We start from the raw sequence: 25890 nt of genomic DNA on the forward strand, positions 1-25890 counted from the left end.
CCTTGTGGTTTTGAACCTGCATCAGGACATCAGCAGTCAGTAATTGTCTCCTCAACACTTTGGCTTGCTCATTGTCATTTGACAAAACAAACCATCACTGATAGGAAGAGAGTTCAAAGGCCAAAGTACTTCAGCTGAGAAGTGTTTAGGAATCTGTGATGGGCTCACACTGCAAGTGCAAGTAGGGCAGGCACAGAAACCTTAGGGTGCAAAAGCATGAAGGAAATGGGTTGTTTGTTTGGTTTTTTATTTGGAAGGGGGGAAAATTTCGTCCCCTTGCCTCCATAAGTTGCTACTCCAGGAACTAATCACCCGCTTTTCCCGAGCGACCTGTGACTAGGTAAAGCTTGGTAAAGAATTGAAAAAGGGTCTTGGGGACGTATAAATGAGACACATATATTGACACATGAATTAGATCTATGAATGTAAATACATCTGCAGTCAGAAATCCACATCTGGCACAGCCACGTGGGTTTGAGGCTTGCATGCAAGAGAATGCCAAGGTTTGGACTGAACTGAGTCAGAACTTTATAATTTAACAAATCCTCAAAGGCCATGGATTGCAGTCTAGAGAATTTGTACAAGCACCAGGACATTTGCTGACTTGAAGTTGCAGTTTCAGGAATGCTCAGTCTTTTGCAAACTTACACGAGCGACTTTGATAAAAATTTTTTATTTGGTAACTAAAAGCTTTTTACAATTTTTTTTCTGGCAATGATGCCCTGGAGGGATTAAGAGAGTGAGAGAAAAGAAGGACTTGAACAGAATGTATCAGATGAAATCAGGGACTTTTTATCATGACAAATTTTCTCATTTTCTAAGAAAATCACACATCAATTGTATTTCCCATTTCATGTGAGAAAATAATTGGTAATGCTTGTAGCTTCTGTGCACTATAGTGCATTTCAGGAATGTTCACATTCTGCCTCCAATATCAGATATTGAATATTAGTTCTTTACTTTTCCAGGCTCTCAAATTCTAACCAGCACTACATAAGCAGCTCCGTTGGACATTCAGTTGTTGCCCCCAGATAAAACACAGGTGTGAACTGTGGGTTTGTAGGTGTACATCTAGTGTAAAGGTTAACTCTTTAACCTAACATAAACCTTTAGTTAATGTTGTGTTTGGAACTGTCATTTTTCACTTCTTCCTGACAGGCTTTCCCCATGAAGTAGGGGAATCCTCTGGATCTCTTTCTCATGAAGTGATGTGCTATTTGCTAGCCCATGTTTGGTTTCCCCAAAAATACAGGAATATGTTCAATCTCTCACTTACGTGTATCTTGGCATGTCAAGCTGTCTTTCTCCCTCTTCACTGGTCTCATACTCATGCATTTCTGAACTAATGAAAGCTTGTGCCATATGACTTGAAACTTTGGATGTCACAGCATGCCTCAAAAGCTAAGTGTCATGCCAGAAATAGCTGTACATGTAAAATTTGCAGATATATTCTGAGACAGCATGAAACCTAAAGCCTATCTGAATTAAACACTTAGTGAAAAATACCAGTACTGATACTTTAAGCCAATCACCAAGTAATTTGATTTAGGAAATAAAAACATGGAATATAATTAAAATGAGAAAATTACAGTACTGAATTACAGTTTTGGCAAAAGTTAATATCCTTACTCCATAGCAAAACTGAACAGCTTTATAAAGCAGGTTGTCCAATAAAAATAGTTATTCAGAAAGGCAGAGATTGGTCATAGGAAACGAAACAAACAAAAAAAATTAATATTCCACACTTGTGATGTTCTTGTTTCATAAATGAAAAGTGAGTAAATTTAGATTGTATATAAGAAAGAATTATTTTACCATAAGGGTGGTGAAACACTGAAAAAGATTGCCCAGAGAAGCTGTGGATACCCCATCCCTGGAGCTGTTCAAGGCCAGGCTGGGTGGGGCTTTGAGCAACTTGATGTAGCGGAAGATGTCCCTGCACATGGCTGGTGGGTCGGACTAGACGATCCCTGAAGGTCCCTTCCAATCCAAAACATTCTCAGGGTCTATGACTTCTGCATCGTATCCTGTTTCTTTCTTGGTCAGTATCTGGCTGTTTCTTCCACAAGGCTCTGCTCACGAGAGCCCAAGTGCAAGCCTGACGAAGCACAGCACCTGAGCTCATATTTTTTTGCCTGGATATCCTACCAACAAGCATGACCAGAGAGAAGATTGTTAGGCTTCCAGCATCCAAGGCTGTGTGACAGACACTTTGCTGGCAGCAGAAGGAAAACCAGTTATTTAACCTTATTTTGAGACATACTCAGTTCTTTTCTTTCTATACTTCCAGAGTCATCAATGACCAGTACACCTAAAAGTAAGCAGATTAATTGATTCAGAGTGTTAGGAAGCCAATACCACTTTTTAGATTCCTAAAACAGATTTTCAGAATTTCATGGAATCCTCTTGAAAAAAACATAATTACTCTGTTCAACTTGAAAACCACAAGAATACAGGTTGATGGCAAGTGGCTTTGAAACAATTTTTCTACTCACATTCTCACTTGACACTAATATTTTAATGAAAAACACCATGAAAAATCAGAAGCCAAGGGCTTTTTAAGATGCCCAGTTGTAGTGAAGGACAGCAGTCATCTTTTTAAGACGGATAAGCGAGGATCTGAGCAAGGCAATTCATTTCACATAACAGATTAACGCCTGGTGTCACATAGCAGCAGGTCTGGGGAGATGTTTGTCAGGGGAGGGTTTGAACTTAAGGCTTAGAGGTAAATGCTCCACATTCCAGATGCAGCTTCCTGAACCAGCCTTTCACTGGCTGCTCTCTGGTTTTGAGGCTCTGAGACCTCTTTCCACTCCCAACACTTAGCATATCCAGGTGCCGGCTGTGTTTTGGTTTTCAGCCTGTCTCTCCCTGGCTTTTGTAGGATTTGGTTTTGTGTAGCATAAACTCACCTTGAGCAAGGAATAAAAACCAATCCTATCATTTAGACAAACAGGAGGTAATTTTCCCACTAAATGGTAGCAATAGTATTGTCCAAGGTGGGCTGGAATCCCTACACCCAGGGGAAATTCATACCATGTTTGCCTTTGGAAAGCTTACTCCTATTTGTTTTGGTCTGGAGGTAGAAGTTGAAATTAACTCTCCCTGTGCTGGAGGGTTTGCCTTGAACTTCTCCTGAATGTGAGGTAGCTTGAGTTGAAGGAGGATTAAATAAGTTGGAAACTTCAGGTTAATTTCTGATTTTACACTTCCCTAATTTTTTTTTTTTAATTTTTTTCTGTGAGAGGATTTCCTCCTTGTCTGCTTTCTTAGAAAGTATTCCTGACTTCTTCAGTCAGAGTAGATGTTCATGGCAAATGTGTATTTTTTAGTGTTATATCTGCTTCCAATCTCAAAAAGATCCATGGTAAAAAATTAAAATGTTTTATAGTAATTATTCTCAACTTTAATTTGATCTTTAATTTTTCATTGCCTCAGCAGGTGCTGATGATCTTTGTACCATACAGAAATTTTTCAGGCCAAAATTGCTTCCCAGATCTTTAATGGTAATTGTTGAGATGAATGACTCTATTATAATTTTTGTTTGCATTTAATTTTTTTTTTTTCAGATGTGATTTAATGATGAGATGCTGGTCCCAAGAACCTCACAACAGACCTACTTTCTCTTGTATTCATGACAAACTGCAAGAGATAAAACAATCTCCACTGTCCTTCATCTGCTGCCTTGAGAACAGAGAGGCATCAACTGGAGTCATCAATGAAGCTTTTGAAGGTGAGTCTGGGCCAGCACCTGCTCTTCTTGTGGCCTCTGCCCTGCATTTGTCACTGCCTCCAAGTCTCTGGCTATTTCATGGAAACAGCAAAGGTTTACTTCTGTCTTAGCTCTATCATACTGAACATGTAAAGGTTCCTTCTATGCCATTGAGGTACAATGAATTAGATGAAGGCTGTGTAAGATTACCAAGCAAAAAGGCCCAGATGAGTTTGTAATCCTGACTCACAGAGATATCCAATTTGCATCTGAATTCTTGGTAATTCACAACCCTGTTCCTCTAAAATAGATGCCTAAGTTCCTTGCAGAGCCAGGAGAGCCTTGGAAGGCCTCCATGTGGAAATCTGTCCCAGTTTCAAAGACGTCTATGCCCTCTCCATGAGGTAAACATGGCCATTAGGCACTTCCTCTAGGAGCACTGGTTCAGCAGCCACCTGCAAGTGAGGCACCATTTAGACACCCAAGTAAGGCAGCCTTTATCCAAGCCAAACCCTGGTCATTGAGGTCTTGCCTATGCTCTGCACACTGTGAACAAATAAAGTGGTGTTAGGGAAGACACACTTAAGGTATGGGACACAACAAAGCTCAATTATATAAGAACATTATTAAGATTGTGAACACAGGAATTAAGAAAAAAGGTAATGCTAAATTTGAAGTTGTCTGTGCAACTGGGATGTAAATCATCTAAATATGGAAATTAACTTCCTGGCTGGGCCTGAATAGTAATCTATTCACATCCTGCAGTAATTCTTAACTAACGAAATATTGAGAAAAAGTGAACAATATTAGTAAAATTGTGATCTGAATTCAACAAAAAGAAAGTTTTTATCAGTTGAAACATTTCACTTTTATTTCACAGATTAATTTTTTCATTTAATCTGTTTGCATGCTATGGTTTTATAATGAAAAATATTGAATGGTTAAAGAACTACTTTCTGTTCTAGGAAAACCAAATCTGACTGAAATATCTAAAAGCTAAAATATCTAAAGGCTTCATTTTGAAGGTGATTTTTTGTGGGTTTTTTTTTTTCCCTTCACAAATTGTTACTGAACTAGGAACTCGCCTGATTCACAAACAATTTTGATACTTCAGTACTTCACATTTTCCTAAAAACTTCCTGATCCATCCCAGAAATGATCCAGTGCTCAATTACACAACTACACAGACATTTTTCTTCAGGATATGAAGAATTCAAATGTTCAATTCACTGCCATTGTCCAATTGTCACTTAATTTGATATTTTGCTAATCTTTATAATTTGGTGAAGTTTTACAAATATCAGTTTATTTCCACTACAGTTCCTCTTTATGTCAAATCATGCCTGTTCATGGCATGTTTACGTTACAAGACTAAAAACTCTATAAAGACATGAAGGGACCAGCACAGATAATCTGTCATTTCATGCTTTTTTAACAGCTGATTTTGCACCCTTATGCTATAATGAAAAACAATTTGCACATAGTGTAATTCTTTAGTTTCTTTAAGGGTATCTTAGCTCTCAATAACAACATTCAGGAAAGGATACTTGGTCTGGCACAAATGTAAGAACTTACATTTGGCATTAGCTCAGGAAAGGACTACAGCCAATTAATTAGGCACTATGCCCAAGCTAATAGGCCTTACATTCCGGATGGACTTTATCTCACCTTAATGCAGCTGTCTACAGGCTAGGAGCCTCATCTAGGATACTCTTCTAGGGAGCTCTGAGTCAGAAGCAGAAAGTGACAGCTCCTGTTTTTTGGCATGTATCACAGCAGGAAAGGGGTCACCTTTTGCCTGATTCTTCACTGATGATGGCTGGCATCCAGGTGGATGGCATCCAGAACCATAATTTGGTTCACGTAGCATCACAGGGTGGGTGAGACTGGAAGGGACCACTGGAAGTCACCCAGTCCAACATCCCTGCTCAAGCAGGGTCCTCCCAAACACATTGCTCAGGATAGTGTCCAAAATACAACATCTCAGCTGTAGTATCTCAGACTAGATGTTTAATTTTCAGATGGCTACAGGAGAACAGCATCCACTGGACACAAGGCTTGCACCCACTCCTGAGCTAGTTTGATTTCCTGGCTTAGACATCTCTCCTCTGTGTTCCCTAACACCACATGCAACAGAAAGCTAACAGAGTTAAGTTCTTGTGGCATTACATCAATATCTGTCAAAATGTTTAGTAGGGCTGAAATTTCTGGAGTAACCTACTTTTCTTCTGCTTGGAACTGGGGAAAGGGTCTGGATGATTGGTTACCATGTTTGTGGTGCAGTAGACCTGGCACAGATGTAACATGAAAAAGTTTTAGTTTCAGTGCAAGTCTCTGCTTATCATGGGTCAGATAAGCCTGATCTTTCTCCAGCTGTTAACTTGCTCAATTTAAGCAAATAATTACTTTCACTGAGATGACAAATACATATTCTTAACGTAAGAAACATTATTTTGCCAAAGTTTCAGGTTCTGCCACACAGCAGAGGTCACAGAAAAAACCCATTGTTTTGTTTATTTGCCAGGAGAAAAAGTTGCATTCTTAGAAATTACCAAGTTGTAAAGGAAAACATGGATTAAGGCTTCCATGAAGTGTAGTTTGAAGGATAAAAATTTGAAAAAAAATCAGTTTAGTGCAGAAAATATGGTAGTATAATGGACTTTAAGGGTGGTCTTAATAATAGCTCTGTACTCCATAATGTAATTTTAGTCAGAGAATCGGTTGAGAGGAGTAACTTTTAAAATCAGACTCCATTAAACCTGCTTATAGTAATAATAATTTAGTTGGTAAAATCTGGCCCACTGTGGTAAGCAGGGCAATTCAGTGTAGGCAGAGCTTTGGCCATCAGAACTTCTACTTGGCACACTCTCTTCCTGAGCCTTGGGCCTTTCCCCACCAGCTGTCATGTTCCCTCTTCTGGCTTCCTCTCATTCTTCCCTTTCCATAGGTTCTGCCCAGCTGCTGTTGCCTCAGACCCATTGCTGGATCTGCATTGGGAGGAGAAGACAAAGCAACTGTTTTCATGCTTCCATTCAATGTTTTCATGGTTCAGTTCTCAAAAGTCCTTCTTTACTTCTCCTCAGGTTCATTTGGTGATTCTCATATAGGAAATACCTTTCAGGAGACAGGGTAGCTTGAATTTTATTCATCTGCATAGCATCCTTCCATTTAAATGGATTTTAAAAGACTAAACACTTGACTAGCTCTTTACATGTATAACGCAATATTTATTTTCCTGTATATTTATAATTCACCTGTAGGTTATCTCCCTCTTTCCCCAAGCACAGTCTTAATAAGCCAAATAAAATGTTATGCTGTTTACTTGATTGAAGCTCTAGAGTCCTTGTGATGTCTTATTGTTGCTGGATTTTCTGACCAAGGACACATGCATGTCAATTTTCTGTAGCTCTCCAGCTTTGAATTAATTGGACGGCTTTTCTGCCTGCCATGTAAATCTCATGCAGTGGAATTCAGTAAGATGTGGGCTCCAGAAGTGAGTTTGATTTAAGCAAGAAAAGGCCATTCAGGTTCTACTTGAGTTTCCAGACTAAAATGTGTGCTCCCCTATGACCCTGTCAAAAACAGTTTGGGGCATGGAATATGTCTCAGACTGTAATTTGCAACACATTGTATAATAAGTTAGTGATTTTTAAAATTTGTATTTATTTCTAGCTGGGACTAAGTGAAGTGTTCCTTGTGTTCATAGTAGTAGTAGAAAGATGACAGCCAAAACAAATAATCCAAATTCTGTTCCATGATGGATTGTCCTCAACAATATTTTCCAAAAATGTTACACAGTCATTGGCCTTTGTGTGTAATGAAACTCTAGCCACGAGCCTCTAGCCAAGAAATGCTTGCTCTCTCCAGGTGACCTAGTTTCAAAAGAAAGAGACAAATGTCAAGCAAAGTGAAATTACATGCCTCAAAATAGCTAAGATACTTTGCCTTACATCTTCCAAATTCTGTTGAGTCTTACCTAGCCACACTTCTAGCAGGTCCATGCATGCTGTTGGTGATTTTCATAGGTGGGAGAGCTGAAAAACATTAGATTTTCTCAGTCACCTTAATGCCAGTGCCGTGTGACACAGAGATGGCAAATGTGGGTAAACCAATACAGACAGGCTGCTAGTGGACAGCATGCTAGCAGGAGAGGATGGGGATGGCAAAAGGGGCACATGCTGTGTTATTGCAAGAGTTACCCTTCTAAAGCAGGCATCAAGTGTCAATAAACACGCCTGAGCAATACCAGTGCCTCCTGGTGCTGCTGCATTGGAAGGGAGGGAAGTAAACTCAGGGCCAAGGTCTACCAGTTTACAGTTTTTCCTTCTTGCTCTGACAGGCTTCCCCAAGACATTGATTTTGGGCTTAAAGTAGCAGTTACAATATTTATTAGAGTGAGGGCAACATTATCCAGCTGGAGGACTGAGACACCAGTGGGTTTTGAATTCAATGGGAATTTCCTGAGCACAGGCCCTGTCACCAGAGTTCCCATTCATTGCTGAAAGATAGTCTGTTCTTCCCCCAGTTCCAAGAAGTGCAGCATGCTAGAAGGACAGCCCTGCATTGCTGTAAAAATAACTGGACCATCTATTTTCAGACATCAGTTTTTACATTTGCACATATAAGAGAGCACTATAGCTTTTCAGGTCCCGTGAGTGCCCCTTTACAGATGGAAACACCTGTTTGATTTGGCAAACGCCTTTCCTGACATCAGACAACTGGGCATTAAGCAGCTGGAGAGACTTCTTGCCTTTATGACCTAGAAGGACTATTCTTATCAGGGCTACTCCTCACTATGGCTTTTGGACCTATATGGAAAAAATGTTAAATTGCTTAGAAAAAGAGGCTCCTCTGGCAAGAGGAGATGCCAGACATTTGGAGAAAATCCAGGGTAAAAGACTAAAGACTGAAAGGAAACTTATTTGGCCTCAAAACCATGATTTTTTAAATTTTAAACTGGAGATATTGCTTGAAAAATGTGGCAAGATACAAGAGTTAGAATTTAGTAATGTTTCTTTTTTCCATTTTTCTTTCCAAAGGCAGTGTATTTATTTCTTCAGCAGTTCAGGTACTTGCTAAAACTGTCATCTGTATTTTTTTTTTTTAATCTCAGTGCAAAATTTTGCACTGAGAGGACTTGATATTAAAGAATCAGCAATTTCATCATTAATCATATGTTTGCTCTCTGTACTGGCTGAGTACCTGTTTTCTGTTCCTCATGTAAGAGTCATCAGTTTATTTCCTAAACCCAACTGCCTTTTAAAAACTACTCCACAGACCTCTCTGAACGTAAAATAATCACTTGGGCAAATGGAAACTTCTCTAAAGCAGATGTGTTGATAAGGAACAGTTTTAGAACCTTGTATCTAGTCTCCTTTGTATTTTTCTGAAATTCAGTAATCCTCTTCCCCACTTAGCTTAGTGAGCAGCTGACCCACAGCCTGCAGAGGTCAGAGAAAAGCCTGCTTCCAAAAAAGAGTGAGTGGTTGCAGCTTGGTGAAACTTGGTGCTGTAAAAGTTTCTTATTTGTACTCCAGACAAATGGTGTTTGATTCCAGAGAGTGCACATGAGCCATATGATTCTGCAAGTGAAATCACACCAATACTTTGCTGTAGACCAAAGGAAAAACTCAGATGGTGTAAGACTGTAAGAGCTGACATTTGTGTAGACAGATGTGGATAGATATAGGCTACTAAAACATAAAAACTGCCTTTACATTAGGTGTCTAGGCTGTCACCAGAGACTTGTAGACACATTCAGGGGATGTTAATGTGTAAAGGCAAGGATGTGGATTAAGTATCTCCACAAAGTGATTCATTCCTCCTTTCTCTGTTGGCTGTAAAGACAGCCTAGGCAAGGAGCTTCAATTGGACATGTAAGACCTGGCTGGTTAAAATTTGGCAAAATGAAACTTGTTTTGTAACATGGAGAAAGGGAGCTCTTTCCTATTTGTATAGTCTTACTGCATTGCAGCACATGTGGAAGTGGGTTTTTTTTTGTGCATTTATATTATAAATTTAAAAAACTAGGTAAGAAGCAGGTTTATACCTGTAATTACAAGGACACAAATATTTCAGTACACAGTTCTCTAAAAAATACATTAAAATAAAAAGAGAGGCACTGCTTCAAGCAGATTAGTGCAGGGGAAATGTAGGGTGAACAAAATTCTCACTTTTAGCACCTTTAGTGTCTGACAGAATAGCAAAGCTCAGTGAGTCACCCTCAAACCATGCAAGATCATATGCTTCATCAGGCAGGAAACACAGCTATATCTCCACTGATACATAATACAGAGTGGAGTATTAAAACGGATATATATTTGTTCTATTTATATTCTTACTGGCTATGTGCAGAAACTGAAACACAGCTCCTCCAGCTCCAGGTGGCCATCAGGTATCAGGAAAATACTCTCTACACAGGAGCTGTCTCCTTGAACTAACCAACATGGCTGAAGTAAAGAAGTCAAGGTTCAATAGCCACCGTTTTCACCCTTAACAAAGATATGTCATCAGGTGTTTCTCTCCAATGTGTTTGCTGGGGGGTGTATCTTTCATCCATGCCAGTAAGTCAGCCAGTCTCTTGTTTACTGCCACATGCATTGTGCATCAGTGACAAAGGACAGAAAAAGAGAAGGGTATTACTGAGAAACAGGAAATGTGGCTGGACTTCTAAATACCTTACCATACTGAAGGTGCTAAGCATCATATGGGATTATGTCACCCGAAATTAGTAACATCTCAGGCTGGCTACTTAACTGGTGTAAATTGGTGGCACCCTACAGGTTTCAATGGAACTTCATTAATTTATGCTAGCTGAGGGTCTGGCCCTGAAATAGCTGTAATATAAGATCAGCATCTCTAGATCAGTTTATTCAGTCTCAACCAATCAGTTTTTCTACTGACATTCTTTCTCTTCTTAAATGTTGTCACCTTCTTGAATTTAAACACCAAAACCCGCTTGTCTGCTTATCAAGACACCACAAATATTTGCACCCTTCCAGGCAGGACTTCAAAACATGTCGTGAGCCCCCAGAGTTTACCAAGCAGGCAAGGACCCACGGCCTGGCTCGGCTCTGCAGCTGCCCTGCAACAGGAAGCAGCCGACTGAGGTGCTGGGATGGGGAAGGGAAAAGCAGAGATTTTATCAGGTCAGGGCTGGTCTTCTCAGAGGAGGCTAAGCAAGCAAACTCTACTCCTCTATAGTATGAGTCAGAGATCATTGTTTCGTGTGTCAGCTAGTGTGGGGCTCTCTGGAGTAAACTTCTGCCTATCCCTGGAGAGAGGGGTTGTAATTCATTTACCTGCAGTTTGGCCCACATATGCTTAATGCACAAGTTCTGAGCACAGCCTTTAAGCTTTAAGCACAGCTCTACTAGGAAAAACTCCAGCAAGGTCAAACCCGCATGCATTTAGGACCTGAGACGTGTCTGTGCAAGTACAATGCTGAGCTTTGAACTTGCCATTTTAGCTGTAGGAAGCAGCCTGGGACAGCACAGAGCTCAGCGGGATCCTGCTTCTCAGTGGGGTACTCCTCAGCCCGTACAAAGCTCTGGACTGACAGGGCAAGCCTGCCTCGTGCCCTGAGGTAGGTTGTTTAAAGCAAACCTAGGTAACTCTACACTATGCAGCAGCTCACCATGTAGACAACCCCTCAGAATTCAAGCCTGTGTAGCTGAGTGTCCGGCATGACTTCAGATTTTATGAAGGTGCTCCTTGGACGTCTCCTCTTGGGGTGTTTTGTTGACTCAGGCCAGCCTTGCTTGTGAAATCTGAGGGGATCACATCACATGGTTTATCCTGCATTTACTCACGTATAACCCAGCATGACTGTACATCAATCAACTAATTTTAGCGATGTTAAAACTGAAAAGAAAATAGTGATATCTTATAAATATACCAACCTGCCTCTCCACTCCAGTTTCTCTCTATCCTCCTTCAATTTCTTAACATTTTTTGGGAGGACTTTCCAAAGATTATTCAGAATTCTCTGAATTGACTTACAGCTTCCCAGGGCGCTGGTTGGGCTTGTAGTCCTCACATTTCTGGGGAAATGTCACAATATAACATGATTTTTTTCTTCAATCACTCATTTTTAGTATTTTGTGTCTCCATCCATTTTTCTGCTCCAACTAAATGAGCAAAAATAATTCGCTTGCTTTGCTAACTACATAACAGTCAAGCATTGTACTATATAACTTGAGATCTTTGTGCAGCTTTGCCTTGTAGAGCAGAATGGTGCTAAACTTTCATCAGCGCTGAACACTGCACTAAGAGATGACTCAACAGTGAAGGAAAGGGCACTTACAGTCAAAAATGTCACAGTCAAAGTGGTAATGTGTCTTACACATGTCATGTCATAGGAGAAAGGTCATCAATATTATATTCTTCCTCCATCATTGGATATGATAAGAATATTCTGCAAAAATAATATTTCTTCCTTATTGCATTCCCACAGCTCAAAAAGTAAAACCAAGGCAAGGTGTTTGAGATTTTAGCTCTTTTTTCTTAATGAGAAACACAGTGGCGCATAAGCTGAAAAAGAATTATAAAATTTTATATATTCTCTAGTTCTTCAGACCTGTTGGGGAAAGAATTAGTAATGTATCTATATATCTGGTAAAAATATCTCAGTGACCTCATACTCACATTTGTGTAAACATCACCTCATCAGTTCCAGATACTTATACAGGAAACAAATCTGAATGCTCCTCTAGTGTTCTATACTTAGGCAGGTCAGCCGGCATATGTCTGGTCTGTAAATACCCAGTTTTACTTGGGTCCTTATTTTAAGGTTTCCCTCTTAAGAGTTTGCTGTAAATGTCCCCTCAGCATTTGCCTGTGTGCCTTTTCCAAAGCAAATTGTCCCTGAAGGTTGCCATTAAGTTAAACAAAAAAGACAACTACAGAGAAGAGCTGAACTGGTTGGTAAAGGCTTAGCTGGAGCTGAATTACTAAATATGGCCATAATAGCCCTGAACTGACAAAGTGAGTATCAAATGATTTCTCATTGTTGTCAGTTACTGTGGTATGTGACCACAGTTTGCTCTGTGTCCCAAACCCCATCTTGCTAACAGGTTTCTAAAATCAAAATTCTCTTTCAGGCTTTTCCTGATAGTATTTCCTATGCTAATGGACTCTAGCATGTGGAATAAATTTCTGACTTTATAGCCTGGGGAGATGTGTGATTATAGTGACATAATAAATTGTGTGTTGCCTAGTGGAATAGCACAATGCTTGTGATTCCTTTGAAAAGATAACCCTGAATGTCATATGCTTAATTTTTCAGTTATGAAGTAAAATAAGGAGGGAGTGTAATAAAAAAAGGTACACATTAAAAAATAAATGCAAAAAATAGTAGCAATTATAACTTGAGTGCTTAGTTAACAATTTTTATATTTTAAAAAATTTATATCCCCTGCAATAAATCTCAAGCAACTATGTATAGATAAACTGCATCAAATTAAGGAAAAATGGAAAGTTTTTTAAAACGTGAAAAACACAGTGGATTGCCAAGTGTAAGCTTCTGGAAGAGCAGAATACTACAGAGACAGAAGTCTAGATAGACCTCTAGAGAGACAGTATATAATGATTTTGTAGATAGAAAACTGCCAACGTTACAGGACTCCTTAGCAGTATTATTAACAGGGTTACTACAAAGGTTCAGATTAAAATCACTTTTGCTTTATGCTTCTTTACAAGGAAAAGAAGCAAGTCATGCATTCATGACATTATTGCTGCCTCTGGAGGTATGAACACTGATATGAACCTTTCCCAAGTGATTTACCTAAAGTTCTGGTCCACACAGACAACAGCAGAAAATAAAGTTGAATCACCATTCTTATGGGGTCACTAGACCAACTTTCTCCAGCAGCTGTCTGATTTTGTTTGCTTTCTAATACCGCATGTATATTAGTGAGTGTTGTATTTTCTTTTTTTTTTTTAATTAAGTTTTTAAAATATTTTTCCATTTTATTTTCCTTTCTCTTTTCTTTTTCTTTTAATGCAGATAATGATATCCCATGTGCAGATTCAGACAGCATTCTTTCAGCCACACTAATGGAAACAAGGAATCAAGACGGCTTAAATTATTTGGTACTAGTCAAAGAAGGCAACCCAGATGAAGAAAGCATCAATTCTGCTGAAATTAGTTAAGTCTGGTTACCGCTATTTAAGAGAGTGAAAGAGAAAAAACTCCTCAAAGAAGACATAAGCCAAGGAAAATATTCTGCATGTTATCATACTTACAGAGATGTCTGAAAAAAAAAAAATCAATTCTTTAATAAAACTACCAGAAAACATAATGAGGTACTGAATGTTGTGTATCAGGATAAGACACCAATTACATAGCCTTTGATTTCCTACATGTTATGGTTTGGGTGCTTCACAGGAGAGAGTTTAAAGCAAAAAAACTTGTACCACACAGTAAGGGATTTTACTGTGGTATTAAGTTTATGCACTCACATGTGCCTCAGGCACACAGCAGCCCCTCCAAAAAGGGAATACTGGTATGCTGTTTCAAAAAACAGACCAGCTTTTTTGTGAAGAAAACCAAACAGTTGAAGTCTAGTTTCATTGTGCACAAACAGGATTTTACAAACTGAAAAAAACCCCATAAATATCAAACTCCAAATCAGAAAGCAGCTGAAGAAAGGCGACCAGGTTGTCCCCTGCTACAGGTGGTCTGTTTCCCTAATTAAACAAATGTCTGCAATCATCTTGCATATTAAGTTGCACATTGATCTGACAGTCAGGACATTCCTGTTTTCTTAAATTTCTTCTCCTTTCCTTTTTGAATGTTCATCATCCTCATTTATTTTTTATCATACAGGGTGAAGGGAGGTGCTCTTCCTTGGTGTTTGGAGATCAACTCAAAGTATATAATAAAATTTTATACAAATAATTATTCAATAAAAGACAGCAATAAGCTTTTTTCTAACTTCATCATGAACAGCAGTTTGCAAATTATACAGAGCTATTCACTGACATCTTTCAGGAAGCTAGAAACATGCTGCAATTTTATGCAAATATTTTATAATGGGGCACACTAGACAGTAGTAAAGGTTCTATCTGATGTCAGAATGTATACATTTGTGAGAAGCAACTTCACTGCAATCAAACTTCAAAAGTTTCTTAAATGGAGATTCAACACAGATGAAAAAAATGTGGAGTGTCAACATTTTACTAAAATGAAATAGAAATTCCTAATTTTGAATTAGGATTCTTCAAGGTTCCTGAAAAAGCTCTTTCAAGCATTATATAAATATTTTTCTTCATCTACAAATCAGTGTAAAAGACAGATTTGCTAATAAATACAATTGCAGCACTTCGCTATGCTCACCAGACCATGAGCAATGGATAAACAAATAAATACTGTATTATGTTTCCTTCCTCTGTGAGTGCTGCTTGATTGGTTGTACAGTGATTCCTTCCATTTCAGTAATTTAAAAATTACTAACGTTTGCTAACCTATGGCATGTGGTAGCCAGAAACCAGGAGGATCCCTTTGCTGTAGCCACCACACCTGAATGTGCTCTGTGTGTATAGTTTGACTTAAGTCAAGAAGGCTGCTCAGTCAGCAAGCCCCAGACAAAGGTTTTGAACAACAGAACTCTGTATGATAGCTTTTTCTTTAGCAGGAGAAACCTTCAATCCTCCCAAAATTTTGTCAAGACAATACCTTTCACAGGCCTTATGAACACCTGCGATGTGATATCCCAATTCAGTTCAGTTTTGTGTCGTTTGCATTAAAAAAGAATCATGGAAGAGCCTAACCAATGTGTGTAAACTGGGTTAGTGGGAAAGATGAGCATCAGGGACAGAGAGCAGCCAGGAGTAATGCCCTCCAGGCCTTGAAGCAGTCACAAAACCACAAAGCAGTACAGAAGGAAAAAGGGGAAGGTAATTCTTGTGTTCACATTTTGTAAGTGTTGCAAGGCAAGCCTAGTTTTAATGAAAAAGTTAGGACAGCATGATGAGAAAAGAGTGCCAAGTTTAACACACTGCCAATAAAAGAAACCTTAGGATATTGACCAGTGATCTATGTCTTTTGTACTTGATAATATGAAAAACATATTGGACAGGATAAAAAAAATTAACTTCTTGATCCAAATTTGAGGATCCTGATCTATAACTTGTTGAATTCAGTGGAAGACACAATACCTACCCTTCCCAGTAATTGCAGTCATCTGAGTCATGCTCAGTGATATAGTGTGAGCTCTGAGCATGGCCCTACCCTTACACTGGCCAAAACTCCATTGTCTCTCCCTCATTTTCCTGCCTTAGAGAAGTAAGTATGCAAATGCAACTATTCCAATGAGTTATGGTAAAGCTGAATTTGATGCAGGCAAAGTTAGCCTCACTTGCTTCCACCCATGATTCTACTTGAAGGGAGTTTCTTAATCCCTCATACTTCTGTATCACCCTTCTCCTTACACATCTTCATGATTTCATCTTCTCTGTCTTATTGGGGTGTTGCTTTCTCTCTTCATTCAAACTCTTCTTGATTATTCATGTCTTTCTCAGCAACACTTAGTCACTATGAGGAGGTCACCTCTTGCCTTCCAGCAGACAGGTCTGATTGCAGTTTTCATGCTGCTTTTTGACAGAGTAGGAATGAGAATGAAAGACCTCTTAAACACATTCTCTCTTGGGCAGGGAAATGGGTTCTACCTGGCCTGTGTTTACCTCTATTTTTACCTCCTCTTATCACAGATCAAGGGAAAGAGTCAAGAAACCCTTGAGTTCAAATGTCTTGACTTCCATGGCTACAGATTTTAAATAAATATAGATGGATTTAAAGAAAATAAATGTTTATCAGAAAGATTATATGTGAGATAAGGGTAGTATAAGGCATGTGCACCATGCTGTAAATCAGGTTAGATATGCTAAGCTAAGCTGATGTACAGCAGTATAAAATCTGTCTCCAAGTATTTGGCTTAAATTTGTCCTGAGACAGGTAGACCTATGCCCAGCCAGTTCCTAAAAAAAAAAAAAAAAAAAAAAAAAAAAAAAAAAAAAAAAAGGACTAATCTCTTTAAGTCTCCTCCATTTTATTGCTGACCATGCAGGCACTTTTCAGCAATATCTAAAATATTACTGTGTTATCAGTATTGTTTTGGCTGCAAATCTAATATATAACACAAGATGATCTGCTGTGAATAAACTCCAAGCCAGTACAGTCTCTAAGCTGCTGGGGAGAAGAGACATGCTCTCAGGCACTGAGATGGGGTGATCTCCTGATCACCAGGAGATGCCCCAGGTGAGTCTCTGGGCCACAGCCAGTTCCTGTCTCAGGCTCTTTGGTGTTCCTTGACACCAGCACAAACACTGAGCAGCAATGGTGAGCACACTGCACAAATGATGCCACACACACAACCCACAAGTGCTGGGCTCCCAAATGGCCATGGCTGAACTCTGAGCTGTGCTTGGATAGACATGGATATATTGCGTGTCTGTAGCTGGTTTGCCTTTGACATGCACTTGAATAGGTGAAAAATATTCTACTTCTGCCTGTAATTAGAATTTTCTACAACCCAGCACAAATGCTGTGATGATTAATTAATGTTTGCAAATTATTTTGTAAATGTGAAGGGTCATGGCAGATGTTACTGATTTACTAAGGCAGAATTTTCAGTCTTCTGAATTTCAAGTCTTCTCTTTTTAGCCCTACAGCAGGTGGTAGCACTCAGCCATCAGTGCATTTCTGTTTTTCAGGGTTGATTGCAAGAGCTTTTGAGCTGGCACATACTGATGACCAGAGCTATCCAAAAACCTGTGTACCTCATGCTTTCTATTTGGGGTCCATGATCAGGATACTATGAAAGTAAAACAATTTTTTATGACAAGAATTTTAAGTTCTTATTAAAGATAAAGTTATGGAAATGTCCATGTAACTGAGAGATATGCCAGGCTCTAGCAGGATCATTCTCAGATTCCCATGTGCCACAGAGGGAGTGCCCAGTGACATAAGCTATGGGAATGTGGCTGAAGGGAAAATGTACACAGCTTGAAAGGACGATTTGTTGAGGTATGAAAGGCAAACGACATCCTTGGTTTTATCACGTTAGACAGAAAAACTTGGGGTGTCAAGACAATTTCTTTGCCTTTTTTGTATTTTACATTCAGATCTCATCTTCTCTGGGAGACTTTACTGTCATTCATTCAATGGCATCATCACAGGATTTGGGAAACTTAAGAATGACCACCAGAAATGCAGAAGGTTGTATTGCTATACTGCTAACACAAGTTTTTTTCTGTTAGTGTTTGCTACCTGCTCATAAGTGGCAAGGACAAGAAAGTCAAGGACCAAGTTCACCTCAGCCTAACTTGCCTGAGAGCATCAAGCCAGGCTCCAGCACTGAGATTAAAGTTGTTGTTCATCAGCTTTCCTGGTGCCCTAGATAACTCAGTCTAGTAACACTCTCTGATTCACAATGTCTTTCAAAATTTGCTTCTCTCACCTTTTGTATAGAAGGGCACAAATATCCTGACAGCAGAATCACTGCACCCTTGCTTTCCATGATGGTTTTCAGCAAAGAAAGTTTTACCATCTATTTCACTTGGCTGATGTCTCCAGGTAATTTCCTCTTTTTTTAAATTTTCTTTGCCATCTGTGGCATGCTGTCCATGATAACTGAGTCCTCAGGTGTGGCTTTACTAAGCATAACCAGGTGAAATTGATCTTCTTTAATTTGGGTTTAGAACTACGCATTTTAATGGTGAAGGCAAGCTTTAGATTCAAATTTACCTCTTTCTACACAAAATTTATATTATTCAGCTAGACCTGAAAAAGGATGTTGCAGAAAATAATGTCTGTAAGATAGGCTAGCAGGTTTGCTAATGGTTAAAAAATTCTAGCTCAGTTTCATTTAACTAATTCTTGAAAATCTTTGTTACACACACACTTCTAGTTGCAGAAGCTTGCAAATCAGCTGGACTTTTCAAACAATCGTGGCTCCATTTATAATGACACTTAGCAACTCTTAACTGATTATGTTTTACTCTAAAAAATGGCCAGAAACACAGGGTATCAAAGCCAAGTTAAGATGCCAAAAATATTGTTATTGCTACTGACATAACTGATACTGCTGTATAAATAACCTTTTTTATGATGTGTTAACTTCTTTATATGACATCTTCAGTTTGGAGGATGTTCATTGCTGTCTTCTATCTTTCACTGTAAGAACACAGTTGTAAAATAACCACTCCCTGTTTGGATTTTAATTCCTTTTGTAATTTTGTTGACATAGCTGGATTTTCTTTCTGGAACAGAATCATTTAGGTTGGAAAAACCTTCTAAGATCATTAATTTCAACCATCAACCCAGCACTTCCAAATGCACCATGTCCCTAAGCACCACATCTACAAGTCTTTTAAGTACTTCCAGGGATGGTGAGTCCATCAGTTCCCTGGGCAGCCTGTTCCAATGCTTGATAGCTTTTTCGGAGAAGAAATATCCCACAAAACTCAACCTAAACCTCCTCGGTGCAACTTGAGGCTATTTCCTCTCATTCTGTCACTTGTTACTTAGGAGAAGAAACAGACCTCCACCTTCTTACAACCTCCTTCCAGGTAGTCACAAAGAGTGATAAGGTTACTCTTAAACCTCCTTTTCTCCAGGCAAAGCAACCCCGTTTCCCTCAGCTGCTTCACATAAGATTTGTGTTCAAGACCCTTCACCAGCTCTGATACCTTTCACAGATTCTCAGAATCAAGGTTGGAAATTATCTCCAAAATCATGAAGTGTTGTCATTATAGTACAACAATTCTATTGTCATTGCAAGGGTTCCATATTGCTAGAGTTTCATACCTCCTTGATGTTTCTTGTAGGCAACCCCTCTAGGCACTGACTCCTCCTTGTCCTCACAGCAGGCAACTGACTCCAGTTCCCCTCAACCAACCAACCCACTCTTTTATAACACTCCTCTGATTGGCTACAGGTGTGGCCTGTTAACATCAGGCTGGCTCCTAAGCTTTAATAATTAACCCAGCTGCAACTCTTTAGGGGGTAAGATTACTTTCTATACTACCTTTATTTACTTATATTCTCTCCCCCTACAATGAAGTCCAACTTATGGCCAATCACCACTTTGTCAACTAAACCATAGCACTAAGTACCATGTCCAGTCATTTTTTGGACAATTCCAGGGACAGTGACTCTGCCATCTCAGCAATCCATTCCAGTGCTTGACAATCCTTTCCATGAAGAAATTCTTCCTAATAGCCAACCTGAACCTCCTCTTGCACAACTTGAAATATGTCCCCTTGTCCTGCCACTTGTTGCCTGGCACTTCGCTACAGCTTCCTTTCAGGCAGCTGTAGAGAGTGATAAAGTCTCCTCTGAGTCTCCTTTTCTCCAGTCTAAGCAATCGCAGCTCCCTCAGCTGCTTCTTATAAGACTTGTGCTCCAGTCCCTTCACCAGCTCTGTTGCCCTTCTCTGGTCATGCTCCAGCACTTCAATGTCCTTCTTGTTGTGAGGGGCCCAGAACTGGAGGTAGGATTCCAGGTGTGGCCTCACCAGTGCTGGGTACAGAGGGACAATCTCTTCCCTGGTGCTGCTGGCCACACAATTTCTAACACAAGCCAGAATGCCATTGGCCTTCTTGGCCACCTGGGCACAGCTGGATCATGCTCAGTTAGATGCCAACCAGCACACCCTGGTCCTTTTCCTCTGGGCAGTTTACAAGCCATTCTTCCCCCTAAACTGTAGCACTGCCTGGGGTTGTTGTGACCCAAGGGCAGGCCATGCCACTTGGCCTTGTTGAACCTCATCCCACTGGCCTCAGCCCATGGATCCGGCCTGTCCAGGTCCCTCCACAGAGCCTTCCTGCCCTACAGCAGATCAACATTCCTGCCCAGCTTGGTATTACCTACAAAGTGACTGAGGCAACACTCAATTCCCTCGTCCATATCACTGATAAAGATATTAAACAGGACTGGACCCAGTACTGAGCCCTGGGGGTCACCACTTGTGTCTGCTGCCCTCTGGATGTAACCCCACTGACCACTGCTCCCTAGGCCCAGCCGTCCAGCCAGCTTTTCACTAAGTGAGCTGGGTAAAACCCTGGCCAAGCCATGAGCAGCCAGACTCTTCAGGAGAATGCTGTGGGAAACAGTGTAAAAGGCTTTGCTGAAGCCCAGATAAACAACATCCACAGTCTTTTCCTCATCCACTGAGTGGGGCATCTTGCCATAGAAGGAGATCAGGTAAGTCAAGCAAGACCTGCCTTTTGTAAGCCTGAGCCTGATCCCCTGATTGTCCTGCGTGTGCTGTGTGATGGCCCTCAAGGTGATCTGATCCAGTCGCATCTTTTCTTCAGGGAATGCTTTCTGGGATGCCTACCTATCTACAAACAGAAATAAATTTCTGGGGAAAAGTGTTACTAAAAGTCTCTTTAGAATTCTTTGATTTAGTTTTATATTGTGAGTAAAATACTCAATCTTGATGGAAGCAATATAAAAAAAAGTAGTGACAAAGTGACTAAAGCTGCAAACACCCTATAGTTACCATGTCTGCACAGCTGTGTTTTGGCTCAGATCACAGAGTCCTGCAGGTCCTAAGAGCAGGACTTAAATATATGTTACTGGGGCATGGGAAGTAATAAAAGATATATGAGTTATAGGATGGCTTTTAAAAAACAAGCCTATGTGCAAGGAGGTTGGACTGTGAATTGTCTTGAATTTGTCTAAGGACTAAACAAATATAAAAATTGCAAATTCTTATCTGATCTACTTTTATTTTTAATGGCATAAGTGTCAAGTTAATTGGCAAATGAAAACAATAACATTCTCTGGGAAATACACTCCCAAAGAGTGTAAACAAAATCAAATAAAAGTGCTGTCTTAAATACAGGATTTGCATTTTCTTAGCAGAATAAACTCTCTGCCTTGACTGTCTGTGCACTCACTGAAGTGGAGGTCATGGCTAGTGACAACTGGGAGCTGTTCCTGGAGCCTTTCTTGCCTTTTTAGGTTATGAGGGTCTCTGTGTGTTTAGGATAATATGATTGACGGCTCCACTCCGGCCCCAATTAGCACCCTATAATTTATTAGCTTCTGCTTTCAGATTATGCGCTAACTTCACAAATATTTCAACCACGGAAACAGCAGCTATCAAGTGTCTCTTTCCTGATCCAGCTCACTTGGACTGCAGTTAAATACAAGGAGGGAGCTGTGTAGGTCTGTCAAGACAGAATAATCATTTGTGTCTCTGTGCAACTGGGGCTGTCACAGTTCTTTAGATCCCAGCTTCTGGAAAAGAGGAGTTTTTCCACTGGGTCAGAATCAGGTGTTAGGGTTGGTTCCTGCCACAGAGGTTCACTGCAGGATTGAGACCAATTGCACTGGCTCTTCCTGAAAAAGCCCATGTTTGTCCAACTCTGTTCATCATGTAAATACTGACTCCATGCAAACAACGTTGGCAGGAAAGTTTGTGTCCCTCCTCACACTGTTTCTTTGCTCCTTGCTGCTGTGGTGCGGGGCCAGAGTACTGAGTGCAGGAGGGAAGAGCCTGGGTGAGGCAGGAGAACAGAGAGGAAATGGAATGCAGGGTTCAGGCTGAGGATAGAAGTCAAGGAGAGGAGAAACGGAGAAGTTGGGGTGGGTATGATGAGGGAGGAGGAGCACCTTGCAACTGTACCCAGGCCAGGTAGGGCAGAAGGAAATGCACCATGCCACAGGGAGATGGAGTACCCTCAGTAATATCCAATGTGCTATTACATCTCCTAATGGGACAGCACTCCTGCCAGGTGCTTACCCTGCCTTTACTATGAATGAATAAGCAACTGGCACATACCTAATGAAATGCTGCTGTCTTTGGCCAGCCTGTGCTTTTGTGGGCTGCAGCCGACAAATGAAGTGCCCATGCATGAGATGGGGGGCCAGGAGAATGCACACCTGCACCCTGCAGCCCAGCGCTCCTGTACCTCTGCACCCTGCACCAGCTGCATGCCTACACTCCTGTACGCTGCACCCCTGCACACCTGCACCCTGCATCCCTGCACTCTTACACTCCTACAGTCTTTCACCCTGCACACCTGCACATCTGCATTTGCGCTCTCTGCATCCCTGCACTCCTACACTCTCGCACTCCTCAGCGGGCTCTTCCAGCACCTTCCCTATCTCTTGGGGGACCTGGTGTAGAGAGGGCAGGGGCAGAAGGATGGGACATAGCACCCCAGGGCCTGTCTGCTGCAATTTGCACTTACAGCTTTGATGCACATTATTCCTGGGTTTATACCTGGCTAAGGAGGCTGTAGAAAGTGCACTGCTAAAGTAACTCCTCCTTTAAGACTAGAAATGGACATGAAGAACCCAGGCTGAGTAGCTTGTCACTACATTCAAATTAGATAACAGTGTTATTATGCTGGCAACTAAATTAACAGCATGGTTCCCTAAGCTATAGTCCCAAAGCTTGGGAAATGACTGAAGGAAAACTTTTTCTTTTTCTTTTTCTTTTTCTTTTTCTTTTTCTTTTTCTTTTTCTTTTTCTTTTTCTTTTTCTTTTTCTTTTTCTTTTTCTTTTTCTTTTTCTTTTTCTTTTTCTTTTTCTTTTTCTTTTTCTTTTTCTTTTTCTTTTTCTTTCTCTTTCTCTTTCTCTTTTTCTTTCTCTTATTCTTTCTCTTTTTCTTTCTCTTTTTTTTGTCTTCTTTTTCTCCTATTCCTTTTTTTTTAAATGATCTTGCTACTTGATACTTGCATTTCCCTATGCAAAATTGCCTAGCATACAAAATCAGTGTCTCACTCCTGAAAATAACCATAGGACTCTCTCCTTTCCCTGCTGCAACTGCTCCTCTGGGTGGCAGGCCTGGGAAGACAGCCAAGACACTACAATCCTCCACAGGAGCTGGCTCATCCTTCTGTGATCAAAAGGGCACGTTAATTACAACACTTGCCCAGAAAAAGATGCACAGCAACTGTCAGTTAGAGAACGCTGCTGCATCCAAAGCCACCAGCAGCATTTTCCTCCCTTCCAAGAAGGGCCCAACATTTAAGCCCTAGCTAGAGCTTGTCTTGTGAGCCTAAATATGACTTCAAAGGGAAGGCGAGAAGGGTCGGCAGCTCCTGACCCAAGGAGGAGACAGGGCAGATACATTTCCCCAGCAGCAGCAGCACACAGTCTAGGGGACGCAGAAGGGATTATTCAACCTCTCTTTCACACTCTCTCCCCTCCCTTCCTCCTCCTCTGCTGCGGGCTCCTGTGGAAGACACACTGGGAAAGTAGGTAAGAAATAAGCAACACTACCCTAAAGCTCTCCAACATTAGACTCTAAGTGTAGAGGCACATATAAGCATTCAAGAGTTTCATGCTTAACTCTTGTGACTGCAGCAGTACTGAAGCAAAGACCTCATTAAAATAAAGTGGAGACTGCTCCCACAAATGCCATGCTCTATCCCCACCTCCATCCTTCCCTTGACAGATCACTTTTAACCTCAGAGATAATCAAAACAGTATACTCCTTCATGCTTTGCTGATTTTCGTCTATTTTCATAAAGGGAATTAAATACCTGTGGTGAATACATCCAGAGCTCATTTTGGAAACTCCTTGTGGAGGCTACTGGGCAGCAGCAGGTACCCTTGCTGTGTCCATGCTCTGCAGCAGATGCTTTTCCTCTGCCTTCTTTGCTGGACTCTGCACGAATGGGTCTGAAGCTGTTTGTGTCTGTTTGTCCATCCCAGCTGGGCTAGTCTGTTTGTCAGGTGGGCAGCTAGAGAGCACAGTGGGGTGCATGACATTCAGAAGGGGACAGCAGGAGGATCTGCTGTCCAGGCTGCAGAGACGGGGACTCACATCCCCTTCAGTGCGTGACAAGCATGTGACAGGTAATATTTACGTAACATCTAAGAAGGGTTTCTTTTGTAATTCCAGATTTTCTACAAGCATTCATGACTAAGGGAGTAGCGACCTATGATGCAAAGAGGAATGAAACAGGGTTGAGAAATGGCATGGAGGTCACGTGCACTCTTACTGCATTAGGAGCTGTGGCCCCAGTCCTGCAAAGACTAATGCCCAAACCTTAAAGGTTGGTGCTCCTTCAGGAGTCTGAATAACACAGAGCGAGCAAAACTGCAAGGATTAGCCAAAACAGGGCATGTATGCTTTCAGGCTGCAGTCCACCCAGAGTAGGACTGTTTTATAAAAGTTGTTTGTACTTTTAGCACCTTGAGCCACTGTCTTGGCTTTTGTGTTTAGATGTTTTCATGATAAAGCAGTAAAAAATGTACTCACAGAACAAATGGCAAAACCAATATTCATGGATTCATTGGATAAATTCTCATGCTCGAATATATTCACAGTCAAAATGGATTGTAAATGGCAAGGTAGCAAATGACTCATTTATGCTTAAATGAATATTTTCAAATGTATTTGGGCTGCGTCACTCAGGCCTCCTTGTTAAGAATTGCAGAGAAGAGGGGAGAAAAAAAGAAAGAAAAAAGAAATAATTGTGGTGAAACACGACCAATCACAGACTCAGATTTACCTTTAAAAATAAAACAAACTTAAAAAACAGCCTGAGAAAGCCCTCAGGAAAATGTTCACAAAATGATCCTGCTAACTTTAAGTTTCTGCAGTCAAACCAGTGCTTTTAATTACTTTTCTGCTGCAAAAAGTTGGTGCCTTCTTCCTTGATAAACACCTTGGAATGCTTTTTGTTTAATAAATAATGTAAATTCTGGAGTCATTCCCTTGCCCTTCGCAGCTTGTCTGGGCTCTGGATATTTGGAGGCTGAGGGAAAAATACCCACTGGTTTGTCTGGCTGAGGGAACCACGGCAAGCTCCCCCTGCCATTTGTTAAGCTCTGGCTGGAGCTGCTCCTGGTCAGCTTCTCACAGTATGTACTCACACTGCTTTGTCAAACTCTTTCTGCTAGGATTCCTATTCTTTCCCAGAAATTGAGTTTTCACCAAACCTAGGAGAAGCAAGTTTGGGTTATTCATAACTCCACTCCTGACACAGGGTGAACATTATGCCAAATTTTGTGAGAGTTTGAAAGGTAAAAGCTCTGATCTCAGAACAAAAATTCATTTTCTACTGCTTCTCCAAGTGTCAGGGGCTAATGTTAGGAATTTCCTACTAAATGCTTTAAAATTTGTCAGCTTCAAAGACATTACATTAAGGAAAAAAAAAAAAACAAAACAGAAAAACCACAAAACACAGTAGTGTTGGGAACAGATAT

At 40.5% G+C, this 25890-nt stretch overlaps 1 protein-coding gene and 1 long non-coding RNA gene across 3 annotated transcripts in view; one reads left to right on the forward strand and one right to left on the reverse strand.

The window, feature by feature from the left end:
* The window catches only part of ROS1 (ROS proto-oncogene 1, receptor tyrosine kinase), a 68057-nt gene extending 54044 nt beyond the window's left edge, over positions 1-14013 (forward strand). The window contains exons 43-44 of the mRNA XM_059468286.1: positions 3570-3733; positions 13719-14013. Coding sequence (XP_059324269.1) covers positions 3570-3733; positions 13719-13864 — 310 coding nt within the window. The 3' untranslated portion in view covers positions 13865-14013. The remainder of the gene's footprint in view (positions 1-3569; positions 3734-13718) is intronic.
* LOC132071017 (uncharacterized) lies at positions 6919-24384 on the reverse strand. 2 transcript variants are annotated; one of them, XR_009418067.1, is made up of 4 exons: positions 24219-24370; positions 11349-11481; positions 7689-7746; positions 6919-7584 (listed from the first exon to the last, which is right to left on the reverse strand). It is a non-coding gene; the product is annotated as an uncharacterized LOC132071017 (long non-coding RNA). The 2 variants fall into 2 exon arrangements; XR_009418066.1 differs by lacking the exon at positions 11349-11481 and having other exon boundaries at positions 24219-24384.
* Positions 24385-25890: the final 1506 nt, after the last annotated feature.

The sequence above is a fragment of the Ammospiza nelsoni genome, chromosome 3, assembly GCF_027579445.1.
Source record: "Ammospiza nelsoni isolate bAmmNel1 chromosome 3, bAmmNel1.pri, whole genome shotgun sequence".
NCBI lineage: Eukaryota > Metazoa > Chordata > Aves > Passeriformes > Passerellidae > Ammospiza > Ammospiza nelsoni.